At 36.6% G+C, this 26747-nt stretch overlaps 1 protein-coding gene across 7 annotated transcripts in view; it reads right to left on the bottom strand.

The window, feature by feature from the left end:
• The window catches only part of LOC306870228 (myocyte-specific enhancer factor 2C-like), a 61142-nt gene that overhangs the window by 15452 nt on the left and 18943 nt on the right, over positions 1-26747 (bottom strand). For all 7 annotated transcript variants that reach the window (XM_079417369.1, XM_079417370.1, XM_079417371.1 and 4 more), the window contains exons 2-3: positions 25547-25737; positions 15385-15588 (exon numbers count right to left, since the gene is read on the bottom strand). In XM_079417369.1, the coding sequence (XP_079273495.1) occupies positions 15385-15588; positions 25547-25600 (258 nt within the window). In that variant the 5' untranslated portion in view covers positions 25601-25737. The remainder of the gene's footprint in view (positions 1-15384; positions 15589-25546; positions 25738-26747) is intronic.

Here is a 26747-nt window from a genome sequence, read left to right as displayed (position 1 = left end):
TTAGACAGGATTAATAAAGAATAATTTTTAAAGTTTGAAAATCATTTATGTAGAGCCCACTTCAGAATTTGGGAGAAACTATCTCAAAACAATTATGTATAGTTATATACAGTATCACTGAAAAGTTTGAGGTCAGAAGATATTAGAAAATATTAAGTAGCACAATTGTTTTTTGACACTGAAGACTGAACATTTTGCTTTGCCATCCCAGGAAAATATTACATTTTAAAAAATATATAAAAAGACAACACTTATTTAAAATTGTAACAATATTTCAAAATATTACCGCTTATATTATATCAAATAAATGCTGCCTGGTGAGCATTAAAAAAAACTTCTTCCAACAATATTTATATATTATTTTAAAAATATTTTATTCTTTATAACTTTGTTCTCTCACCAACCTCAAACAATTGAATGGTAAAATATATATTTAATATAATACTATAATATTTAATTGTATTCTTTCACCAACACCAAACTTCTGAATGGTAAAGTATGCATTTAATATAATAATAGTTTAATTACATACTCAATTAATAAAAAATATTAATCAAAACTCAAAATATAGTTAAAATTTTGAGAACCACTAGTGCTGAATCTTTAAAAGGGTTGTTAATAAAGAAATTCAAGCTGATGGTTTATTTTCTAGAATTCTTTCATGTCTTGTTTGCTTTTAGATTATTTGCTTAAGGTCATGCTATTTATATTTATGTAATATAAAATAATCATAAATATTCTTCGTAAGCCATTTTAAAGGAAGTTGTTGAGAGACAACAGGATGCACATACAGGAAGGGCCAACCTAAAATGTAAATATTAATATTTAACCAGGTCTGGGTACCAAAGAGAAAAAATGTTCTAAATGTGATTTCAGCAGAGAGGAACTGCCCTACTGCTACTGACCACAGCAGAGAGACACACATAGAGCTGGTCCAAAGAGAATAACAGAGAGACACCCAGTGAACATAAAATGATACAAGGATTCTTTTGATATAACCATTAAGAATTTAAACCAAAAATGTGTGATGAAGCTGAAAGGTTGTGCTATGCTTAAGTAAAGAAGCTAGTGTAACAGTAAAATAAATAATTGTGGGCTCTTCTGATTGAAGCAGCAGTTTCTCTCTCTGCCACCTGATGGCCACCTTCTTGTAGGAATGAGATCTTCCTCTCACAGTGGAGTCAATCGATGAGTTAGTGTCCGCCAACTGGGGAATGTTACTTTAATATTAACACTTAAAAAAAGAAAACTGCCACATCTTAAATTACTAATAATTCAATATAAGCTATTGTGCTAATTGAATGCAGTTAAAGCTTCTACCGTACTGATGATATAACACTGTGTAAAGGGACACAATGTTTTTGTGAAAATAAGAAAAGAAGAAATAAAAACTTGAGGCGCATTGCCACATGCTGCATCGCAGACCCACAAAATGTCTTCAACTGTCTCGTGTCATTATCTGCACGAGGTTCACGAGGAGTCTGACATCTCATCAAAGCGAGATGTTCCACTGGATCAATTGTCTTTAAAGTGTGGCGTGGCGGCATATTAGCCATGAGCTAACATATGTGCAGCTCACGCTCTCACACACAGTCCTTCTCTGCCTTCATTTGCCTGTCTGCATCAATCACACGATAATTAATTTACTCTGCTGACGTGAGGGCTTGATGAAGACGGGTTTCTCATCCTCTTTTCTTTGCTATGACATGCTTCTATTAGGTGTTGAGGGATTGTGCGGAGAGCGCAATGTGTGATGAGAGCTTTTTTTATTCCTTTATACATATTGAGCTGATCGAATGCTTTGAAGACGAGTCCCGACATGGCTGTTTTGTGAGACTGAAACAGAAAATGACGGAAAATTTGAGATATGGTGTCTCAGTCATTAAAAAGATAACGTAAACAACTTCACAACTGCATAAATGCATAGAGTGCATAAAGTTGTAAATAAAGATTACTGGAGTATGCTTTACATGAAAATACTACCGTTTTCTTCACGTTTAATTCAGTTTGTTACTTTACCAGTTGTTTGTGAAATTTATTTACTAGCAATTTCTGAGTTCAAATAAAATTGGTTACTTTATTTTTTGCCTCAATTGATAGGTTGCCCCCAAACTCAGGTACTGCCTCGGCAACGGGGTGGAGGGAAGATTACGGTGTAGAGCGGCCGGTGTCGATCTGAGGCAGCGGAGTGCGAAGAGGCAGAGTAGACTGTAGTGTGCTGATGGGAGGGCATGCTGGCTGAGTGAGCGCTCAAGCAGGGATAGGCAGTTTAAGACCCAGCATGCAGCCGCTGTGAACCCCCTAAAGGTCCGCCGTTATGCCACTCATTCCAGATATGTGCACCTGTCAGAGTATCCACACCTGTCACCAGCCCCCTCTCTTTCTCTCTCTCTCTCTCACACACACACACACACACACACATGCATATTCTGCTGTAGGGAGATAGAGTTAGCCAATCACAGCATGTATGCTGAGGATGGCCGTAAATGGCTAAACAAACACTCATTCCTCAGAGAAAAAGAGAAATACTCAGATGTTGCTCTTTCATAGCTCAGGAGGTTTGATTGAGGTCTTTGAAGCATCATATTTTTCTCAGGGTCACTTAAATTAAAAATAAAGTGAGACAATAATCATAATTATCATAACTTGGATAATGTGATTTTGGAAAATTGCAATGAAATAAAAAAAGAAAAAGAAAAATGATTGCAGACTTTGGCATCTTGGCAAATAGGAGCATATTTCGATTACTAAAAGTCTCTCTTTGATTAAGCAAAAGTCTCAGTTTGAACTTCGTTTAATGTCACTGCTGAGAAAAAAAAGAGACTAAAAAGATCTGATTTAAATGTAAACAATAAATGAAACAATAATGTTAACAATAATGTAAACAATCAGTAAGGAATAGGTGGTAATGCCTCGGGTGTGCATTATTTTTCTAATAATTAAACAGACTGAAGTCAATTATTCCGCTTATACTACGGTTGCCACACCACAAGACATCAATCAGAGGATATATTTCAAGGCATTCGTCCAGTTTTTCTACTTAAATGGCTATAGTGAGTAGGATTATTTCTTTCGCATCTCATCCAGACAAATGAGATGTGAAATCCAGCACCTTCGTTGCTAATTCCAAAATGTCATTTTAAACCTAGTAACGGAGGCTTGAGCCGTTGATAGTAGACTAATGCAGTTACTACAGTTAATAACTAAGTTATGAGAGAGAGAGAGAGAGAGAGAGAGAGAGTCTATGCGTCCCTCAGTAGTGTTCGGCAGCAATGTCTCTAGTTATAGTGAAACTTTAAGTTCATTATCTTCACGAACAGCACTGTTGTTGTTACTTCGCTTGTGAGAAGTCATGTAGTTTTTAAGTTGTTAAACTATGTTACTGGTAAAATCATCAGAGTAGCGCTAACTGTATTGTGAGGGAGAGACTGAGAGCAGGAGAGATAGGCTATGTGCTTTCCGTACATAATAAAATGTAGTTTTGTGGCAAAAACATGGACATGATCTGTCGTTTTTATCCTTTTATTTACTATATTTATTTGTTTGGCCAGTGTCGTTGTGGATTTTGGTTATTTTGCTGTTGTAAGACCACTGAAATAACAGAAATCATTTGGCGAAGTGATATGGTCATGTAATGCGGTCAAGACCTGCCTGGAACTACGTTCGCCGTGCGTTTCCCTGAAAATAAGAACGCTCGTCAGCCAATCAAATTCAATCCTTCAACGGCCCCATGGTATAAATTAATTTTATTTATATATTAAAACATAATAAAATTAAATAATAAATGTTCTAATAATACAACTTACATTTTATAAATAAATTAAAAAATAATAATTACATTAAATTAAATTATTACATTTTAATAATTTGCTTAACCCTTGGACAGCTTGGAATCTTTCAAGATCAAACAGTGACAACTGATTCATTTGCTCCCAAGTCCGTTGCAAGGGTCTGTTTCTCAGAAGTAGGAGATTTAAGCAAAAGTCTCTATTTAAACTCCATTTAATGACATTGCTTTCTAGGAGAAACAATTGAGATTTTAAAGAGATCCCCTTACTAATTTTTATTTCCTATGGGTTTTATAATAACTCACTCATAATCACTCCCATTTCTGAAGAGAGGCAAAACACACAGCCAATGCAATTGATTTCCCAGGAAGCAACAGCAACATTAATGTTTTCAGTTTGCCGATCTAAAAATAAGATACAGTAGACAACAAATACCCTGTACTTGGACCAAGCAGCGAGAACATTCTAACGTCTTAATAGCTCCGCAAGATGAAAGCTGTGCGATTGTCCTTCCAAAACATTATCGATGAGGAGTAATCAATCCAAGAAAGTGGAAAATGGCCAGACGGGCGTGAGGGGGCTTGATACAAAGCTAAAATGCACAGAGATAGTCAATAGAGAGCTGTGAAGGAATGAGCGGCTGGAGGCTTCTGAGAATTAAGAAGCAGTGGAGACAAGGAAGGGAAAAGAGTGGGAAGGAATGTCTCCTTCAATGGTATGCTCCTAATTAAACTCCTTCATACTTCTCATCCCTCCTGGCTCCTTCTGTCAGACCTCCTCTCTGGGCTGAAGCCTAAATAATGGACTGATATCAACTATGGTCTTGCAATTCCAGCTGTAATCAAGCGAGAGAAACTCTAGCTCGAGTAGCCAAAGACGATTCCCAACTGTCTTCACTACTGATCATTTTACTCTGGCCTCTTTTTAAAATCTGAACAGTGTCCAGTGCTCATTTAGACATCTAGTTAAAATCAGGCCAGATTGATGAGGGAGTCTGACCCAGACAGACCTCATGGTTTATTTTCAAGAGGATTTCGGTTGTGGAATAGAGCTGACAGGTTTGCAGGAAGGTCCAGAGAAAGCCCCACATTCAATATACTCTGCTTATCGAGACCAGGAGATAGGAGGACAGATGAGCTTTTTTATATGATCTGACAACAAATGAAAAAAAATCAAACAGCTTCTTTATGTTCTTTCCTGAATTCAAGCTGTCTTCTGAGTAGGGCTGCACAATTAATCATATTTTATTTGTGATGGAGAACTCTGCTTATCTCGATTAATTAAGCATAAATGTCTTGCGATATTCGACCACAGGTTATGTACATACATATATGTTTTTTTTTTTTTTTTCCATTTGACATTTACGTTGTCTTACATTGGTAACAAGCCAAACATGAATCTCAACTATATTTTTTTGCGATTGTAGTTTACTGAATCAATGCACTTATGCAACCTCTGTGCTACAATGCAAAGTTTTGCTCCTATTAGACAGATCCAAGGAACTTACACTAATAATCAAACTTTTCACTGTTACTTTGAGGTCCAAGCGGAAAATTTACTTTCGTTTTCATTAGCTCACGTTAGCGGTTCACAAAAAAGACATCATTTCTATTTTGGCAGCTCAGTGACTCTCCTTGCTCAGCACATGTACAAGTGTTTTTTTCCACTTCTTCCTCTCTTACACAAATCCACTATAAAGCCACTAACTCCAAGGTGGTCCCATTAGGCCAACAGAGATGACATCATGTACCTCAGCAGTCACGCCTCCAACATGTGTGCGCTGCGAATGAGTTGGAGTTGATTACTGAGCACAGTCGTACACACTTCTTGCTTCAACAGAGTGGATGGAGGTCAGGGAAGCTCGGTGATAGACATGCACATGATCCAAAAGCGCTCTGCAGATGGCCTAACTAAAAACTCTGCTTTGATATGGTTACTTTTGGGGCGACCGCAGAGTCTCCTGCTCCCATTGAATACACAAGCGCAGAACTTTAGGGAGAGAACCAGTCTGTCTTGACATTATTGGAAGCATATGGCTGGAGAGAAAGCTGGGAAGTCACCGTTTCAATAAGTGTGGTTTGAACATGCTACAACTCAGTAGCGAGACACGAATGCAGATGACAAGGGACATGGCCTCCATATGTGCCTGTTTGTGTGTGCATCTGTACAGTATAATGGTAGTATGAGGTGGTGCATCACAGAAGACCATCTATCTTTGAACTAACCCATCAGGCTCTTTAGCCTTTGGAAGTGGGCACCTCTTAACTCCTAAAAACCAGATACTTTACTATAAGTTGCTTGCTTTAAACCCTTCCCCCTCTATGCTGTAATCAAGCATCAAAGAGAAAAACTATAGGCCCACCATTCCATGGGTTATATGAATAATAGTAGGAGTCATATCAGACATTTTTTTTTCTCCCATAAGGTCAACTTTAAAAAGTTAAAATGTTAACAAAAATGCTTGCATATATATGAGTATGGAAAAATGTAGCAGTGATGTGTGCATCTATATATATATATATATATCTTGTTTTGTTTACTGTGTGGAGACATGCTGATATCGTGTTTGGTCTCGTACTGCATCATGTTTCTTGTTAGTGTCTGCGCTTGGTTGGCCATTTGTTGTGGATAAAATAAGGAAAGTGTGTCCAGCTGAATTCAATTAGTATTTTGTTAGACGGGTATAAAAACAAACTAAATGGAAATGAAATAATATATTGAATTTTATAAATGTGTATGTGTATATATGTATGTGTGTGTGGTTGTACACATATACAGTATGTAGTAGTTTTTTTGGTGTTTGGCTTAGCTAGTGTTATGTTAGAATCATTATTATACTCTTATACCCTTTGTTCTTTGACATTTTGAATTATCTTTAGCTTTATTTTTTGTTGACATTTTGTTGTATGTATTTGTCATTTTTATTTAATTTCTTTATTTTTAAAATATGTAAATATAGTATTTATAAAGTTTTAGCTTTTGGTCTGTTTTTAGTTGTTTTAATACTACAATTGATTGCTTTTATTGTCCTCATGTGTAAGTCGCTTTGGATAAAAGCGTCTGCTAAATGACTAAATATAAATATAATATAAATATAAATAAATAAATATACTTTTTTATTGTGTATACTGTTAAAAAATGGGATCAATAAGACTTTTTGTTACAAAACATTTTTCAACATTGATAATAATAAGAAATGTTTCTTGAACAGCAAATCAGAATATAAGAATGATTTCTGAAGGATCATGTGACACTGAAGACTGAAATAATGATAGCTGAAAATTCAGGTTAAAAAAAATCTGATTAAATGAAATTGCAATACTACTGTGTGTGTGTGTTCAAATATATCAATCAGTCTGATTTCACATATTTGCAGAATGAACAAGCTGTTTTTACAGCTTTAGATTCAACAAATTATTTTTTTTTTCAGAAGTTTTCAGTTTTAAAAGTTACAATATGTTTTCCTGACACAATGAACTCTTTTATCTCAACCGATCAAGGAAAATTAGATTTCTCAAGATTACAGTAAGTAATGGATAAGTAATATCATACCTTGAGCATCTAATTACATCCTGAAATGGATGAACACAGGGAAAGACCAAATCCACTTAAAATTCTCTATAATTAGGCATTTCTAAAATTAAAGCTATTCCCGACATATAGGCCTAAAGTGGAGTAGTACAGAGAGAAAAAGCTGTTACTCAAAGAAACATTATGATAAACTCTAGGGGAAAATGGTATGCTTGTGTCTTTATTTACTACCTTTTCAATAATGTGATACTCTGTCGTGACATGTTTTTCAGATTCTGGTACATGACCGTAAAGCGTATCATCTCATATTCTCTCTCCATGGCTGTTAGCAAGACAGACAGACAAGTAATTCATATGACCTAATGGAGCATCCCATACATGCACACAATGACACTCAGTCAAGCTAAATAAAGGGGTGCTTATACCATGGCCATCTTTCCATTTGAAACATGCTGGTTATGTCTTTATGTCTTGTTTTATTTCTGGACAGACAGAAGGACACCTATCACGTGCACATACACACACACACACACACACATACACACACACACACACACATTGAAAGGGCTGTGATTCTTTTTTTGGATGCAGTGAGCTGCGAACACACTTGCATACACACACACAGAACACACACACACACACACACACACACACACACACACACACACACACACACACACACAGACAGACATCAGTTATCAGCCTTTGTCTCTATAGGGGTTCTTATCATGCAGCTGCATTACAGGAAGGGGCAGAGGGTTTTGAGGAACAATGCGCAGGCACCTGACCTCTCTGGCATGACCTTGCGTTTCCACACCCTTCAGGCCCTGTGGGAGGGGACACTGCCATCTACACCCACATACAGAAATAGATAGCTAATTTTCCACTGACAGTATGAGGGACAGCCAGAGAGGACAGCCTTGTTACTTGTTTCTTAAGCACTGATGTCATATATTGTGCTGATTTAACATTAGTTTTACTTTATAACCCCCTCCACCAATTACATTCATTTTTTACTTGTTATTTTTTAATTGTTTTATAATTGTTATGCATGTAGCTTTATTATATATTATTATTATTATTATTATTATGACTCCATATTAACTGAGAGACTGGAATATTTGTGTGTTTAAAAAAATTATTTGTCACACTACAGTAATGTTTAAAAATAATTAAAATTAAAAATAAACTTGTCAATAAAGTTTCAGTTAACTGCATTCTTTAATGAACTAACAATGAAAACATTTTAATCGTTTATTAATCTTAGTTAATTTCAACATTCAGTAATACATTATTAAAATCAAGTTTTTTATTTTTATAATAATTTTATTCTGTCAATATTATTTAATGAATTTGAGCTATCCTTAACTGATAATGAATAGTTATACTTTTTAACTAATATCGACAAAGATTAATAAATAACAAAATGATTGTTATTGTTAGTTAACGCATTATTCTAAAGTATTACCAAACAAGCTTAAAACATGGTGAAATCTTTTAAATAAATATTTATGGAAGCTAAAATTCTATTTAATTTAAACTTAAAATCATTCATAGAAATTGAAATCTACAATCACAGCCTTTTCTATAAATATGGATATGGGTATATATGCGCTGCTCTTTGTCTTTAACATAAAATTGGAAAAGTCATTCAAATCTGTTACACTGGCTATAAAACCCTTTAGAGTATTTATAAATAAATAAATACTAACAGCTTTTATCCACTGGATCAAATGTTTAGTGGCACCCCCAGGTCTGGCAGTGGAGGGGGGATGCAGTCCAAGGGCAGGGGTTCACTCGAGGACTCCACCCAAGCTGTTGAATGAATAGAGCCTTGCTAAATCACCCTGCCTCTCCAAGCCTATTCTTCTCCATTCGCTTCGCCAGCGCAATAAGCCAAGTGCTAAATTTAGCAACAGAGCACACTATTTTTAGACCGCTACCATTTTTTGAGACATTTATTAGGAGAAGGATACTAAAAAAAACCTCATGCATGCACACGCACACACACAGACCCACATCACACACACTCACACAAACGGAGGGAGGAAGGGGGAGAGGGAGGGGGCTCCTAATTTGGACACATCTGAAATGCACTCATATTTAAAGTGTTGCCGTAGATGCTCTGCAGCTGTTTCCAATCAGAGGGAAGTGTAGAGAAAACACGAGATATTTAGACCGAGTAACGGAGAGAATGAGAAAGAGGGGCAAAACAAATTCTCAGTTCTCCTCGCCGACGTCCAGCAGCCATGTGGCAGAAGTTCAACAAGTTGTTCTAAGGCTGTGGGGTCAAAATGTTCTGGACTGGTGCTGCTCCTCACCGAATGAGTGATGAGATCTGCTTTGAAGTCTGGTGTCACATTTTACAGTTATTTTTCAACATGTCAAGAATGTGGAGAAATTTAAATCTGGATTGTTATGATATGAAGACTTGAGTCTGAAAGAAGCCAAATTACTTGTAAAAAATATGATCATTTTTTTTCAGGATTCTTTGATGAATAGAAATTTCAAAAGAACATCAATTATTTGAACTGCTATGTTGTAACATGTTATAAATGTCACTTTTGAACAACTGAATATGTCACTGCAGAATAAAAACACTTTTAAACGGTAGCTAGCAAATACAGCAATACATAACAATATATGTAATCCAGTAATGTTTGTAATCCATTATATAATTTCAGTTAAAACAGTTCTAATGTGTTATAATATTTACTTATTCATATTTAAAGCATCAAGTAAGAATATTAAAAGTTTCCATTCATACTTCACATACTGTTTGTGACACATTGTTCATCTCCTCCTCAGTTGACTTGCCTATGTCACAGGGTTTATTTGCTTAACTAGACAAAACCTCTTTTGAGTTTAATGACAAATTCTGGCAAAAAAAATAGAGCTTGAACATCACTCGGTTCAATTACCATAAACTTACTGACTCTTCGCGTGAGCCATTAATAGCATGTATGTGAGTGGTGGTAGATTATGGTGATACGCAAATATTTCCCTCTATCAGATGTATGTTTGTTTGTAAAAGGACACAGTTATGTCAGTGTGTTATGTCATAGCGGGCCTTTGTAAGTTAAATAGATGGTCATTGAGTCTCAGCGCTGAGAGAAAATCGCTGTAGGCTAATGTTCTCTCTGATCTCTGATTACTCAAACCAGTAAGAAAGAAAGTCTTTTCAAAAGACAACTGAGGGAATATTCCACTGGAGCAGCCTGCTAATGTGCAAAGTCCTTACGAGGAAAATATCCTTTAATTAACTCTTAACTGCCACTTTGAAGAGAAATGAAAATGAAATTCAGTTAATTAGTGTACCTTGTCCACATTAAGCATTCTCCGAGACGTTTAATGAACCTGTGTTGATCTTCGTTTGTTTTTTCCCCCTTTCTCCTTCTACTTTAAACAGTTGCAAGTAGAGAGAAGGCTGACGCCTTCAACCCTTCTCACACATCTCAGCACACCGCAACACATATGAGGGTGAAACATCGTGAGGGAGCTTTCCAGAATCTCATTAACCAAGCAGGTAGTCATTAACAGTATGACCTTTGGAAATAATCACCAGCCTCCCTGCCTGTCGCTCTCTCTCTCAGTTTGTCTCCCGGCGCTTGTGGCTAAACGCGCTCCTTTCTATTGCCGATTCATTCAGAAGTTGCGCTGAGAGAAGAGAGAAGATTAAAAGGTGGCTGTTCAGATAAAGCTAATCTATGATGGGATGGGTTTGGCAAACTCTCTCTCAAGTGTTTGTGTCCTGTTCATATGACCGCTCCATGTGATGATGGGAGTGTTGCCATGAGTAAAGCATGCAGCCACAACGTGCTTCTTTCCTAGCCATGCTAATCTCTCTTGGTTTTGCCTAATCTTTAATAACTGTGCCTCAAAAAAACACAGCAATGAAAATTAGTACAGTTATTACTAATTAATCATTTGGTAACACTTTAGGGAACACTAATTTAATATTAACTATGACTTTTCCCTCAATAAAGTCCTAATTTGCTGTTTGTTAATAGTTAGTAAGGTAGCTGTTAAGTTTAGGTTTTGGGTAGGATTAGGGATATAGAATAAGGCATTAATATGTGCTTAATTACTACTAATAAATGGCTAATATTCAAATAATAATCATACAGAGACTTTGATGAGTATCAATGCAAATGCAACTGATCCCTCAACTGTTGTAAAAAACAAAAAACAAAACCAACTCAGCTGAGCTCTGATGCTCCACACATGCTGGGAAACTGGTCTGGCACGGTGCATTATGGGAAATCTATGGCTGTTTAAGTTTTGAATCTCCTGCCAAATAAACGCTGCATTGTAACTGTGCCAACAAATGAGAGCATTTTGACAACCAAACCATGTTGTTGTGTTTGTGTTGTTTTCCCCCCCTGCTAATCTAAAACTAGATAATTTTACCTTACACAAGCACTTGTAATTTGTTCTTTCTTAAGGTGTAATTATCTGGACCTTCCCACCTTTTGTCTAGCGTCAGATGTTAAGATGTAGGAGACTTTTAATGAGTTTTTGTATATAAGCTAAACATGCTAGGAAGAGTGCTTCGATTGAGGTATGAAGAGCAATGTAAAAACTGAAAAAAAATACAATTAATAACGAACACAATTGTTAATTTGTCTGACCTTGCTTTTTTATTTACCGATGTCCCAGTGTCTATCACCATTTTGTCTTTGAAAAATATAAATAAAATCAAAGTGCAAATTTAATTTTGACAATATTTTTTTTAAATCAATCAACAACTGAAAAAGTTTTCATCTCTAGCTTTTGCATGTCTTTCTTCTGACGTTTATATCTTTTATTACACAAATGCCCAATTGAGAAAGGCACATCCGTGTACATTTCGGCTGAATGGAAGAATGGCCTGACCTACAAAAGCAGAGATAAAAATGGATGAAAACGGAAGACATAAACGGAAAGAAAGAGACAGGGAGAGTAGAGTAGGGTAGAAGAGCCTCTAGCCTCTCATAAACAGAGCTAAAGAGGCTGGGCAAGCCTCTCACTGCCTCTCTCCCAACAACGCTAATTATCAACCAAAGACATGCTAATTACATGGAGCTTTATTGCTAATGTAGCAGGCTGCTCTTCAAGACGCCCACACACTGCGCCCGGCTCCCCTGCCTCTCCTTATCCTCCCACTGCACCCCACAGGCACTCCAGGCAAAGACAGGAATGATGTGTTTTATATGAGTGTGTGTGTGTGTGTGTGTTTTCAGCCCGTTTAAACAATGCTACATCTCTGTATGTACAGCAGACAGTCCATAGCCGATATATGTGTTTGTCTAACATGTCTCGCACACATACTACAGCTCAAAGCTGAACTATGGCACTGATACCTCTATGCCGAGATCCCCCTCCGGCCCACCCCAAGGCCTCGTCCCCATCCTGCCATCACAACAGGAAGTCTGCTTTGTTCCTCTTTACCTCCTACCGCCCACATCCCCTGGCCGTGATGTAACCTAGCAGCAGGAAAAAGGGGCCCTGCAGGAGCTCAGCACTTCAGCGTCGACAAATCCAGTTAGGGCGGCATTTTAGCCACCTTCAAATCGATTTCTCCAACACCAAATCTGGCAAATTGGAAAGAAACTCCACTAAAGCTGTTGCTTGGTGATGGGAGCAGTTTGACTGACTATGCTCTTTTTTTATTTTCTTTCCACTTCAATGTTTGCATGTGGCGATTTTCTGTCTTCACACGGCAGAGCAAACCAAGATGTTTAGGATTTGCTTTTTAAGTAGAATTCAGCACTCCGAAGTTGTTATACAATGTTTAGAAAATAAAAAATATAGCCAGTATGAACATTTTACTTTTAACTCAGAGCTAATTGATAAAGACAGTTTCAGGATAACTTTTGTTAAAATTGTGAGCATGACCTGTGATACTCTTGAAAGTACGTTATTTGAAATGTAATGTAATTACAAATTAATATATTGCACCAGACCTTAATATTTCAACAAAAACTTTAGGAATTTATAGCTTTCATGGAGTTACACAGCAGGGCATATTTTGAATGTATTTTATGGTGTGTTTTGGAGTAAATCATTTATTTTATTTCTTTTTTTTGTTTGTTTTGTTGACGTTGTAAGTAATTTGTAGTTATTTATATTTATATATTGGTTATTGTAATTTAGCTCTTTTTTTAATTTCATGAATAGTTTTTGTTTTATTCATCGTTTAGGTGGAGGTTTTAAATAAGCCATTTGAGTTTTCTGCCTCTCCAGGCACAGTATATGGATTGTACTTTTATGGTATTTATTTTATTCTTGTGCAAAATATATAAACTAAACTAAAACAACTAAACAGATATTATTATTTATATATTTTTATTGTAATATTTAATATTATAATAATGTATATCATCAAATTATAATAAACTATATTATTATAATTATTTAATATAATACTTTAGTTATAATTATATTAACTAAATATTAAAAACAAATAAAGATTATAAAATAGCAATAATAATAATGATGATTATTATTATTATTAATAATAATTTAATTGACAAATTATTACACCACCAATTCAGTGTAAAGTGGATCTTCTTTATTAATTTCTTCCTTTTGTTTCTAAACTACAGGTCATGGAGTGTGGACTGTAATACACATGAAAAGCATATGACATTCAGTCCTCCACGAGATTCTTCAAAATAGTAAACCTCATCTAGGACAGATGCTCAAGCTTGGAGTGCATTTTTGTAATTGTGCCTTGAAGCACCGCAGGAATAACAAGCACTTTCTACCTGCCCTTTAAATCTGCCTCAAGATCTGAGCTTGTAGAAGAGGCAAAAACGGTGAGCATGTTGCACGCTTTTTGACAGATGATCAATGAATTCACAAAAAAACATCTTTGCATTTGAGATGATATTTCCAAGCACATAAAAACAAATAAAAAAATATATTAATTATAAATGCCACACTGGCTATATGAGATATATACATACAGAAATACACTTGCTGAATATTTAAATAAATAAAAATAAAGTATTGTGCTGCAGAGTTACTGAGTGAATTAAAGCAAGTGTAGATACAGCGGAAATTAAGATGGACCACAGAGTGAGAGGGAATGTGACTTGTGACAATATGTCAGCATAAAAAAGGAAGTAGACAGGAAAAAAAAATGTTTTGTCTGATCGACTCTAAGAGCAAGGAAGTTGGAGTGCACTTCAAGATTGAGATCAACCCACTTCACAAACTCTCCCATAGATCTAGGGATATTAACTTTGTTTGTACATAGATGTGGACCTGCTGTTGTGTATGGCAAGAGGACACTGTCTTACAGCCCTTAAACCCTTTAGAGGACCACCTTGTCAACCCATGTATGTCACCTTTGATTTCTAAGATGTGTTGTGACATCTCAGAAAAGTAGATTACGTAAGCAGCTCACTCTGTAACATGCTTTTGGATTTTTGCCTCAAGACAGCTACAATAGCTTAGCGTGGCATGACCTCAGGTTTATGGCAGGAACACACGGACATGTCTCTAAGACCTGAGAGCCTTTAGGAGCATTAAGCTGATTGAGAAAATGCAGACATCAAAGTAGCTGGCATTCAAAAAGAACAGAGTCAAATAAAATACAGCATGATACTGGATGTATTTAGTTCATTGGATTTGTATTTATAGAGTCTCTCCATGACAAATTAGAAAATAAGGGCTGAAAATAACGGTGCAATGGCACTAGCGCACAAGGAATCCTAGTGAAAATCACGTTAATGATACATTTAGTGTACTGAAACATGACACATAAAACACTGGCCTTTCAGCCAACCTAAAGGATCCCCAGTATAACATCTATCAATATATATCTACATTTCCTATGTAACACTTTGTGTTTCATTTCAAACAGCCACTAAATTACATAATGTTTATCAGGTCAATAATTAGCATTCATTCAATTTGTCAGACATGTCATTAAAAAAACAAACAAAAAACAATTATTGTTAAAATATTTGGGGTCAGTAAGATATTTTTAATTACTATTTTTAATTATTCAAAAATAAAATGCCCTGCTGACAGTGTGAGAATTTCAGGTAAGAGTGTGCAGATCTGAAAAACTCACCTCAACAATGTCGGAGTTGGTCCTGCTCTCATGTGGCTCATTGTACTCAGTGTATTTGAGCAACACTTTGTCCATATCTGTGCTGGCATACTGGAACAGCTTGTTAGTACTGTTGAAGATGATGAGGGCAATCTCACAATCACACAACACGCTCAGCTCATAGGCTTTCTTCATCAGGCCAAACTTTCTCTTTGTAAACGTCACCTAGAGAGAGACAGAAAAGGGGGAAAATGGTTAGACAAGTCACAGGCTGTACTGACGGCGTAGCACAAAGCATTGGCTGGTGGCATAAAAACGGAGATGGATGACTCTATGTGTGTTTGCTCAGCGCGTTGATGCTCTAAAATATTCCTGACTCCTGAGTTGTCCTAAATACAGTGTTTCTTTGGAAAATCAATGTTACTTTTCTTTCCTTCTGTCTACCTTCCTTTATTTTCCTTTGTGCTCTTCCAAATTATCTGGAAAAATAGACAATAGCGTAATAGCACCTTCCTCTCATAAATCAACTGTTCTTTAACCAAAAGTAAAATACTTTACTTTTATTCTTGCATTCATAAGAAGAAAACAGCTTTAATAATTGAAATATAACTTCCAAAATCATGCATTAACCTTTTATTTAATACAGCAACACTAACTTGGTTTGACCCCTATATAAAAAATTCAACTGTACAATTAGGATTTCATTTCATAATAAAGGTTAACCATATTCAAATTAAGTAAACTGAAAAGAAAGATTGTCTGTATTGCACAGAAGGCAAATTCTCCTTGCGTGCATCTGTGTGCAAATGCACTTTTGGGCAGATGCACAGACATACAAACACATGCACGCACTCACTTGCACACAAAGATCCTCGCTGCCACAGAGTGTTTGAGAGGCTGTTAATGACTTCTCAGTGCATGTTCTCATCTAAATTAGCAGCATTAAAAATAAGAAGCATATATCTCTGACCTCATAGGTTTCATGTCTCTTGAGCATGTAAATGCAGCGCTTGAAAAACCACACACACACAGACCAGCTCATGACAGACAAGGAACCTTGAGCCAAACCACTAAACTCTTCATCTCTTTTAAATGTAGCCAAAATGTCCCTGTGCACCTGTTATTGTGATACATGTTCACAGCAATCTACATGCCTTTATTTATTGCATAAAGAAAGTGCATAACTTTACAAAATATATTGTGCATGTGACAATCACCAATAGAATTTTCATGTATTAGCATACGGTATTAAATTCTTCGATACTGCTAATTTGTTTCTGATGACGTTGTAAACGTGAAACTATTTAGCTTATCTGGTATGTTAAATGAAAAATAAAAAAAAAATAAAGAATGAGCCCTAGTTACATATAAACTTTTTGTTTAAAGATCAACTTTTTGTTTCAAAAACTTGTTTTAATTTAAAAATGTGGGTAAAGTCTAAAATATAACTTATGTAACAAGTAGGATTATTTGATAGTGTACTGTAAAAACATTTGTTGTCATGTAATCTTATGTGGAAACATCAAGACAAAACATTATTTAATATCACTGAATAATAGCTCCTTAAAGGGATAGCTCCCCCCAAAATGAAAATGAATATACTCACTCTCATGTTGTTCCAAACTCTTATTTTGGAATTTATTTCACATGGAGAGCACTTTAAAGTTATTTTGAAATCATTTTTGTCCATATAATGAAAGTCAATAGGGCCATAAACAAACAAACAAACAAACACAATTATAAGAATTTGTTTGTGCCCCACACAATAAAGAAAGTCATACAGGTTTAGTCTAATATTATGGTGAGTAAATGATCAAATAATTTTCATTTTTGGGTAAACTGTCCTGTCAACACTATTAACAGTTTTGCATTTCACCGATTTAGTTTGAAAGTATTCTCTCAATCTTCAGAGATTACAATTACAAAAGTTATAGTAGTGATTCTCATTCTGCTGGTCATCCTCTATCATCATATTTCCAGTCATTTATGAGAGAGGTAATGATGTATTGATTATGTATCATTTTGACAAGTTGAACAGGCACTTAAACAACACAACTGATGTTTTGACAGCTCCCTTTTCTGCAAGATAATGCCAGAATGAGAGTTTCGAGTTCCTCTATAGTGTGGTTTAGCAGTTCTGAGAGGTTTCTTCTTGAGGCTTCTGGAGATTTGGCAAGTGTGACAAGATGCGAAAAGAATAAGCCAAAAATCCGTCATTTGAAATATTTGACCTCTAGTATGACAGCAGGTTGAGAAAAGAAAATGCTGAACAGTGTGTTTGATGAACAGACTTTGAATTTTGTTATGTGAATAACAAATAACAAAGTCAGTCATTAATTCACACATCTAAAATAAATGTAGCAATTTGCAGGGCAGTTCTCTGAAAGGGGAAGTAGTATCACACAGATAGTCAGATATGGAGATATAAGGACTTTAAATAATCACTGTGGTCAAGCTAACAACTGTGGCCAGTGACATCAACACCCACAGTCAAACACTAACCACCACATTCTAAAGATACTTCACAAATCCTACATCAGAGGCTTTTTGCAATGTCATTTATATTCGTTTGATGTCCATAACATCCATAAAGTTTCACTATCATTTTAATTTGCTATTAATTTACACAAGTTCAGGTATATTCCTATGTGTGACTCTGGACCACAAAACCAGTCATAAATAGCAATTTGTAGCAAAAGCCAAAAATACATTGTATGGGTCAAATTTATCGTTTTTTCTTTTATGCCAAAATCATTAGGATATTAAATAAAGATCATGTTCCATGAAGATATTTAGTAAATTTCCTACCGTAAATATATAAAAACTTAATTTTTGATTAGTAATATGTATTCCTAAGAACTTCATTTGGACAACTTTAAAAAAACTTTAAAGGCGATTTTCTCAATATTTAGATTTTTTTTGTTTTTGTTTTTGCACCCTCAGATTCCAGATTTTCAAATAGTTGTATCTCGGCCAAATATGTATAGCCTATGTATCAATTTCCATTTCCAAAAATGTACCCTTATGACTGGTTTTGTGGTCCAGGGTCACATTTATGTGAAAGGTGTTAGATCTTAAATGGAGACTCAAACCAAAAAGAAAATTCTGTCATCTTTTACACACCCTCATGTCATCATCTGACTTTCTTCTATGAAATATATCTCAGAAATTTTGACAATAGAACTCAGCGGTAACCAAAACTGTTTGGTTACAATTCTTCAAGATTCTTCAATATATCTTCTTTTGTGTTTTGCAGAAGACAGAATATAGAGGGTGAGTAAATAACAAAATAATGTTTTTTTTTTGTGATTTATTGGAATCAGTAGCCTAATAAAAAAAGCTGCTTATTTTACATAAAGTGGCCACGATTTTGATATCACATGACTGAATACTAACTGAAATTACTTATTTTATCTCATCTGAAGATGAAGAACTGATGCAAATGATTTCCTACACATTATCTTTAAAACCAGCGTTTTGGTACAAAGTTCACCATATATGAAACATGCCGGAATAATGTAGTCACAAGGGCCTTAAGTGTGATGTTCTCCCGCTTCTCCTGCTCGCTACCTTCCTCCACAATCTCATTCCGTGAAGCTCATGAGCCTTCAGCGAGCCAGCGTGCTAATTGCAGAAAATGCCAGTTGCAACACCTCCTCGATGTGGTGAGAGCTGCAAGAAACGACGGACCACGGTTCGTAACGATTGTGATTTTGTTTCTTCGAACCCTGAACCTGTAGACCGCAGAAGTGTGAAGCCCTTATCATGTGAGCACATTCTTGTCATGCATGACAAACAAACTGCCAAGTACATAGACTTGAATGCGCCGTTGCGCACATAACGGTGAGTTTGAACTGTTGTTCAAAGGATTGAGAATCACTTTCTACTGCCAAACAGAAGGGATAAAAGGGAGAAAGGAGAAACAAAGGTCCGATTCCCAGCCTGAGTTTGGTGTGTGTGTGTGTGTGTGCACATGTGTGAGGGCGAGTCAGAGGGGGGAGGTCAGGAAGCACATTTGTATGCATTTCCTCTCATAACAGGAAGTGCCTGACAGCTTCCCCTTCACAATGGCTTCGCTTCTGCTTCCCGCCTCCAGTGCATTTTCCCCCTGGGGAGTTCCTCTAGAGGACAGAGACAGGGAGGATGAATGTCCATTTGTCACCATCTGCCCCTGCACCGTGATCCATTCGACCCACGCACCCCAAAATCTCCCCGCTCACACTCCATGTTATATAAATCATTATGGTGAAGTCTCACAGTAGGGGTTGTATGACAATAGACATGTTAAACAAACACAAATTCGCCTCTGTTTCCTGTTCTGTTTTCATTAAACTTATATTTAAATTTGAATTTCTTCTAAACGACATTGATAGTAACAAAATATGCGGTATTTAAGATCTGCTTTGCTTTCAAAACCTTACTGAGCGTCATTTGCTGTAACAAACAGAATGTTTTGAAGGTCATCAGCAGAAATATAATAAGAAGCAAAACCTGCGTGAAAAATGAAAATGAGAAAATCACTGAATAATGAGAAGAAAAGTGGAATAACGATTAGCGTAAGAGGAACAAAATAATTTTAAGAAGATAAATTCGAAGAGGAGAAATTTGGAGAAGTTACATTTCGCGGAAGCAAAGGAATTTTTGAGAATTTGTTGGTGAAGAAGCAGAAGAATAAGATAGACACAGAGAGAGAGAGGGAGAGACAGATGAAAAAGTGAAAAAACACGCACAGTGTGTTTCTTGAGGAGACAGGCGCAGAGGTAACGATCACAAGAGAAAGGTGGGAATCGTGCAGAGGAGAGCAAGGGGTGATGGGATACCCAGAGGGCCTCATTATTTTCTTGCTGTTAATTTTACTCAAACTGTTTTACACCTTTCCTTTGTTGATTGGAGAGACGCCTCTGTTGTCATGGGTGGCTGAATCAAGCTCCATCTCCATGCCATCACACCATGAAAAGAAAGGTAACAGAAGCCTACAGAACGTGTGGTGCCTGCATTTGCCAAGTCAGTTAGAGGGGTGAAAACCACATCACATAGTGCATGTTGAGTGCCAATTAAAGTACGTACTTTTGAATGATTTTCTATCACAGAAGGCTTCCAGAAAATGGATTTCTAACACAGAAGTAATGTGTGACAACTGTCCCTTTCTGCTGAGGAAAATCCCAAAATATTTGCAATTGTTCTTTTTGCTCTTTGTAGGTTAAAACCCGAGCTCATATCAAAGTTAGTTATCATTTCCTTCTTGTCCCATTCAAATAAAAATGGAATAGAATAAATCAAAATGTACTATACACTACCATTCAAATGTTTGGGCCACTTTTGAATGTTTTCGAAAGAAGTCTCTAATGCTCATCAAGGCTGCATTTATTTGATCAAAAATACTGTAAAACAGTAAAAATACAGTAATATTGTGAAATATTATTGCAATTTTAAATAACTGTTTTTATATGTATTAAACTGCTATTAATATCTGAAACCCAAATTTTCTCTAGCCACTAATTCAGTCATTATTGTCACATGATCCTTCACAAATCATTTTAATATGCTGATTTGTTGCTCAAGAAACATTATCAATGTTAAAAACAGTCTTCAGTCATGCTACTTAATATTTTTGTGAAGACCGTGCTATTTTTTTTAGGATTCTTTAATGAATTGAGAGTTCAAAAGAACAGCATTTATTTAAAATTTACGTTTGTAACATTATAAATGTGTTTCTGTTACTTTTGATCAATTTATTGCTTCCTGAATGAATAACATTATTGGCCTCTTTTGAACAGTACATATTATTATTTTATAAAATATGAATGCTGCACATTAATGTGGCCTTAAAGACTCCATATAATATTCCTGAATCTTAAAAATGTATTCTTCCAAGTAAGCAAATGTTTCATCATCTTTATTTCATCACCAATATCAGACATCCACCATATCCCACCCTAAACTTGCCATTACGGCCTCTCTTGTCATCATATAGCAGATGAATCAGGACTGACACTAGTTCCAGACTATAACAGACTAAACATAATTTTATTTTAATATGATTATTACACAGATTCATCTCTCTCAAACATGCCTGTTAGTGTATGCTGTGTATTCAGCAGTGTGAAAATTAGACAGTAAGCATGCTCTTGTTAGCGATGTGGCTAACACTTTTATGACACAGGGGGTCCTTTCATGTGACGTGCCCAGGAAAGTGTTTGAGTGGCTGGGGGGAAGAAAGCCAGGCTCCTCACACTGATGCCCTCTGTCTAAGCTTCTGGGCAGCCAGTCAACGCCAGGGAGGCCTGCTGGAGGTGCCTTGCTCTGTGCAAGTGTTTTCAGGAGGTGGGCTACGGAGCCAAAGTGGCCGCCCAGGGCGACTGAGACCTTGTGCCCATAAGCATGGCGCCAGAAGCAGGGTGGGCCATAGGGAAGCTGCCAATCTGGAAGAGGTGATATCAGCAAGGAAATGATGGAAGACGACAGTTGAGCCAAAGATTTTTGAGCATTCAAACATTAAATGTTTGAAAACGGTGATTCTTAGCAGGTTTAGATTTTTACAGTATATCCATTTAGTATTTAAGGTTATATCATATACTTTCACCTTTTTTATTTAGCTTATTCTGCCTTGTTTTTATCAACAAATCAGGCAAACTGTATAAATAAATGTTAACATGTTGATATGGTAAATAAAAAGTATAGGCAATTATATCCAAAGTTATTTTTTTTTATCAGAAACTGATACATTTATTATTAATTAATCACAGTTTTCACATACAAAATAAATAAAATAAAAAATTTAAAAATTAAGCAGCACAACTGTTTTCACCAAATCAGCATATTAAAATAATTTTAGAAGAATCAAGTGCACTGAAGACTGGAAGCTGATTTTCACTGAAGCTAAACATTCAACTTTGCCATCACTGAAATAAATACAACTTTAGTTATAATTTTGATATACATATATTTTATATAAATATATTCTGTTTTTAATTACATTTTAATATATAATTATTTTGTAATTTATTATTTGCATCATCTTTTTCATCTTTGGTCACCCATAAAATGAAACTCTGCTACAAAAAAGGTTGCATTTGCATGAAAAGAGAGCAAACATCTCAAGAATGTCGAGCTTAAGGTAACACCATTGAAACAGTCTGTTGTTTATTTGGCTACAGTATGGAAAGATTTCCTTAAAGAGGAAGTGAAAATATGCACAGCCCCAGCCACGTCTTCAACACATTAAGACCTAGAGGGGAGAGAAATAGCAAAATAGAAAAGAAAAAACCCTTTGTAAGTCAAAGGCCCTCCATTCTTGTCTTGTGATGTCTGTCTTCATGCTTCACTTCTAATACAAAGAAGCAAGTTGTTTGCCACAGCCCCAGATGAATGGCAGCAAGAGGACAAGAGTCAATGATAACCCCTGTGCCAGCTGTCGAACATGGCGTATACTCTATAAATACACAACAATTTATGATGCATGTTTTCATCAAAGCATCTTCTGACCAAAATCTCTATTGAGAATTTATGAGCTTATTCTTATCACTTTGCAAGGCCGCAGTAGGTTTTGGCATTGGTTTTCATTACAGTTGTTGACATATGGCTAACAATGTGGTCATACTAGACAGTAAGCATGCAAAATTATGACCAATTTTGGCAAAAGGATAAATGTCATGGTCAAGGGCTTTTGTGTCTATTAAGTAATACATGATAAATAATTAGAAGGATTTAGAATGTTAACATATTTGATCTACTCCACTGTCCTGCAACATTGCAATCATGCACATTGGAAGTTTACTTGAGCAAAGAGGTCAATCCCACATAGCGTGATGCCTCTTAAGTAATTTTAAATAGTATGATATGCTTAATTTCAACCATATTTAAGCAAACTGGTCAAAAAGAAATAAATGTCCTTGTTTGTTTCTTGGCCCTCCCTTTTTTCTTTTCTATCCCAAGACCTGGAAATCTGTGGCATTGACTCTCATCAGGTGTCCTTCCTGTATCAATCTCTGATCTTGAAGTCTGGTTAAGGGGGAGTGAGAGAAAAGAGAGGGAGAAGGAGAGGAGAACAGCGATAACACCAAGACAGGATGCTCTCTGTGCAATCCGATAGCCTGGCCAAAAACATCCTGACCTCAGCCCCCCTCCTTCTCCTCTCCATTTATTTCTTCCATTCCTTTTTATCTTTGCTTATGATTAGAAACTCTGGTAATTGAAAGTAGGAAACAGTGCAAAAAAGGTTGTGTAGAAAAGGAAAGTTCTGTCATTATAGACTCTTGGTATTATCTGTGGATAAGACAAAAATCTATATATTGGCAGTTAATAGTCACTTATTGTGCCAATCTCCCCTAAAAAATAAATACAACAAAAGAAAACTAAAATAAAATAATTAAAACAATAGATTTGTGTGGGGAAAAGACTAAAATATAAGCCATTATCTTATATTATTTCCTTTCCCAGCCATAACTCTCAAATCAAATATATTTTAAACATTAATGAGATCAAGTATCACATGTTCTGAGATGGACTACTTTTATGGTACATTTTATGCTTTTTGTTCTTTTTAGAGCTTGACGTATATGAATTGTCATTGTACGAAAAGAGCTGCATAAAGTCTCTTGAAAAAATTGTGTTCGGTAGGAAAAGAATGACAAAAATTTCCTTTCTGGATGAACTATTCCTTTAAGCATACATACACTCACCAATACGACTTTTATTTTTCATGTACACAAACCTTTGAAATTCGTACATGTTTATGTTATTTTTAAACTCAGAAGCAAATTCAATATGATGCCTCGTTAACCTTAAAACTTGTTGGCTTTTCAAAATAAATAGAAACAGAGAACACAGAAGTTTCTGGTTTGTGAAGTACCTTGACTCATTCTTTCAGTGTTTGGCATGAGTGCCCACATGCATGTGAGCCTCAAGGGGGAGAACTTACTCAACCCACAAGTACTGAATGACTAATGTCACTGTGCCCCCTCCGTCTGCTCTGGCTGACACGCCCATTACTTTCCTCACCCGCTTTTTTCTCTCTTTCTTCTCCACTTCTCCTCGGGCCCTCACACTATCTTCAATAATTGATCAACCCACCCAAGGTCCAGACAGCAGCCATTAACTGCAGCATGGCCTCACTCAGTCATATCAACTGTTAGCCAAGTCCTTTTCCCAAAATCACATCTTTTTTTTTTTTTTTTTTTTTCTCCAGACCAGACTGAGGAACTACGAATGTCTGCTTCTGTGACAAAGTGTCATCCTGTGAAAGGATGTGATGACTCTGGTTGACTGTTCAGAGAGTCACGTTACGATACAGAAGACAAAGAGAAAAACCTCAAACTAGTCAAGGTTACTTTCTGCCAAACTGCTTTCCAGGTTTTCGACTTTTTTTTCCATAAGAGGACAAATGTAAATGTCAAACCTAAAGAACATTTATTGATCTTGCAGTAAAACAAGTGTCTATGTAACTGGCACCAATACGATCAATACAACTGCAGTATCTGCTATGCATAATATCTGCCTGTTTTTGTGTGTTCCTGACTTGATTCTGTTTCACAGCCAGAGAAATTGAGATACAAATGTTTTTTCTAATTGTTCAAATGTAAATGCATTAAGATAATTTTTTTAAAGTCAAATTAATACAATTATTCTTTTATTTTTTTATCTTAGTGCCTAAACTAGTCAAAGCTGGGGTTTTGGGCACTTGGCTGCTGGTTAGGAAGCTTAGGAGATTGGAAGACCTGCAAGACCAGCTTTAAACAGCTAAAACCTGCCTTATGCAGTTATTTTTCAGTAGGTATGAATAATAAAAGGTTTTCCTCATTGAATACAATTTATTTTATTATGAAGTGATGAAAGGGATCTCAGCGATCTGAGAGCCAAGTTGAAGAGGAAAACTACTAGCTAAGGCAGGAAGGCCCCTCGAGGGCCATCTTCTACCTCTGTGTTGACTCCACCTAAAGCCCTGAAGCATGTGGCATCATTCCACCATTGCCATCTCTGCGTGTTTGTGTTCTCCACCCACCCTGCCCCTGCTAAAGTAATATTCCACAGCCATAAGCGAGAGGTGGCGGCATGCGAAGACGCCAACAATTAGCGTGCACACACCACCTACTTGGTCTATTTTGGTTTGAAATAACCCATCAAACTTCTGTGAAGGAAGTTGTCTAGAGGTGGTTTTTGGCTCCTTCTGGTCAGTGTGACTCACCTGTCTGTTGCGTTCATCCATAATCCGTGTGATCTGAATCTTTTTCCTCCCCATTCTCCCCGTCTTTTCGTCTCTCTCTTTCTCCAATGAACTTTATTCTTTTGTCCCTCTGTTTTTGCTTGCTTTTTCTTCAAACCAGGCTTTCTTCTCTTGACTTCCTCCGCTCAATTCAAAGATTCCAGTAGCTGTACCTGTGAAAGGCAGAGAGAGAAAGGCATTCAGTCAGATGAAAAATGGCAAAACCGCAGCGTTAAAAAACAGGGAAAGGCAGAGTCTGAGCCACATGGGACAGCAAATAAAGACAAAAGAATCTGCCGACGATCCGAGGCAGAGCTGTTTTCTGCCATCAATATCATGCAAATCATATTCTCGTGCTTTGGCTGCGACTATGAGGGTAGACAGCACTGTCATGCTCTCTCTACAGTCACAGAGAATTTGACAGTGTTTTGGAAGTGCCACTAACTTAACAGCTCTAATCATTTGCAGTGTAACGTTTACCGTCGCCCAAACGACAAGCAGCGCCACTTTCCTAAACAACGCTGGTGTAACATTGCACAGAATTGTTACTAGCGCACCGAATGAGCAAATTGGAATTGCCCTGTTAGCTGAAAATTCATGTGAATGCAACACAACTGTGTGTGGCTGATGATGAGATGAGGCTTTACCATCCATAAGATCTGAAGAAGAACCTGAATGGAAACGTGGGCCATCCTAATTTAGCCCGCTCTAGAATACGATCCCGTTGTCACGTCGCGGCTTTGCTCGGCTCTCTGTCTCTCAGGGAAAAAGGTGTGCGGGGCCTTTAGCGGGCCCTCCTGCTGAGCTCTTTCCGCTTTTGAAAGGCTGCCCTCACCCGAGAAGCTAACCCAGGCTTTCTATAAAGTGCTCACAGCTCAGATCCACACAGAGCGATCACAGAACACACGTGTGTGTGCCGTTGTTTGTGTGCATGTGCGCACCTCTTTGGTGCTGTAAAGTAGGCCAACCCGATTCATCTCTGGGAGGAGCGGCAGAAGTGTTGTTGTGTTTTATTCTGACAGTAGAGGTGATAACGTCCCTCGTTATGCAAATGAGTGTCCCATTATTTAAGCTCGCTGTAATGCAGTAAAGCTGTCAGTGGTGTCACGTTAAAAGCCCTCCATTGCTTTCTCTTTATTCTCCAGCTCTTTTTCTTCTTTCTGAACCGGATTTCACCTGCCAG

The sequence above is a fragment of the Barbus barbus genome, assembly GCF_936440315.1.
Source record: "Barbus barbus genome assembly, chromosome: 5".
NCBI classification, from domain to species: domain Eukaryota; kingdom Metazoa; phylum Chordata; class Actinopteri; order Cypriniformes; family Cyprinidae; genus Barbus; species Barbus barbus.
This window is presented reverse-complemented; position numbering and strand designations above follow the sequence as displayed.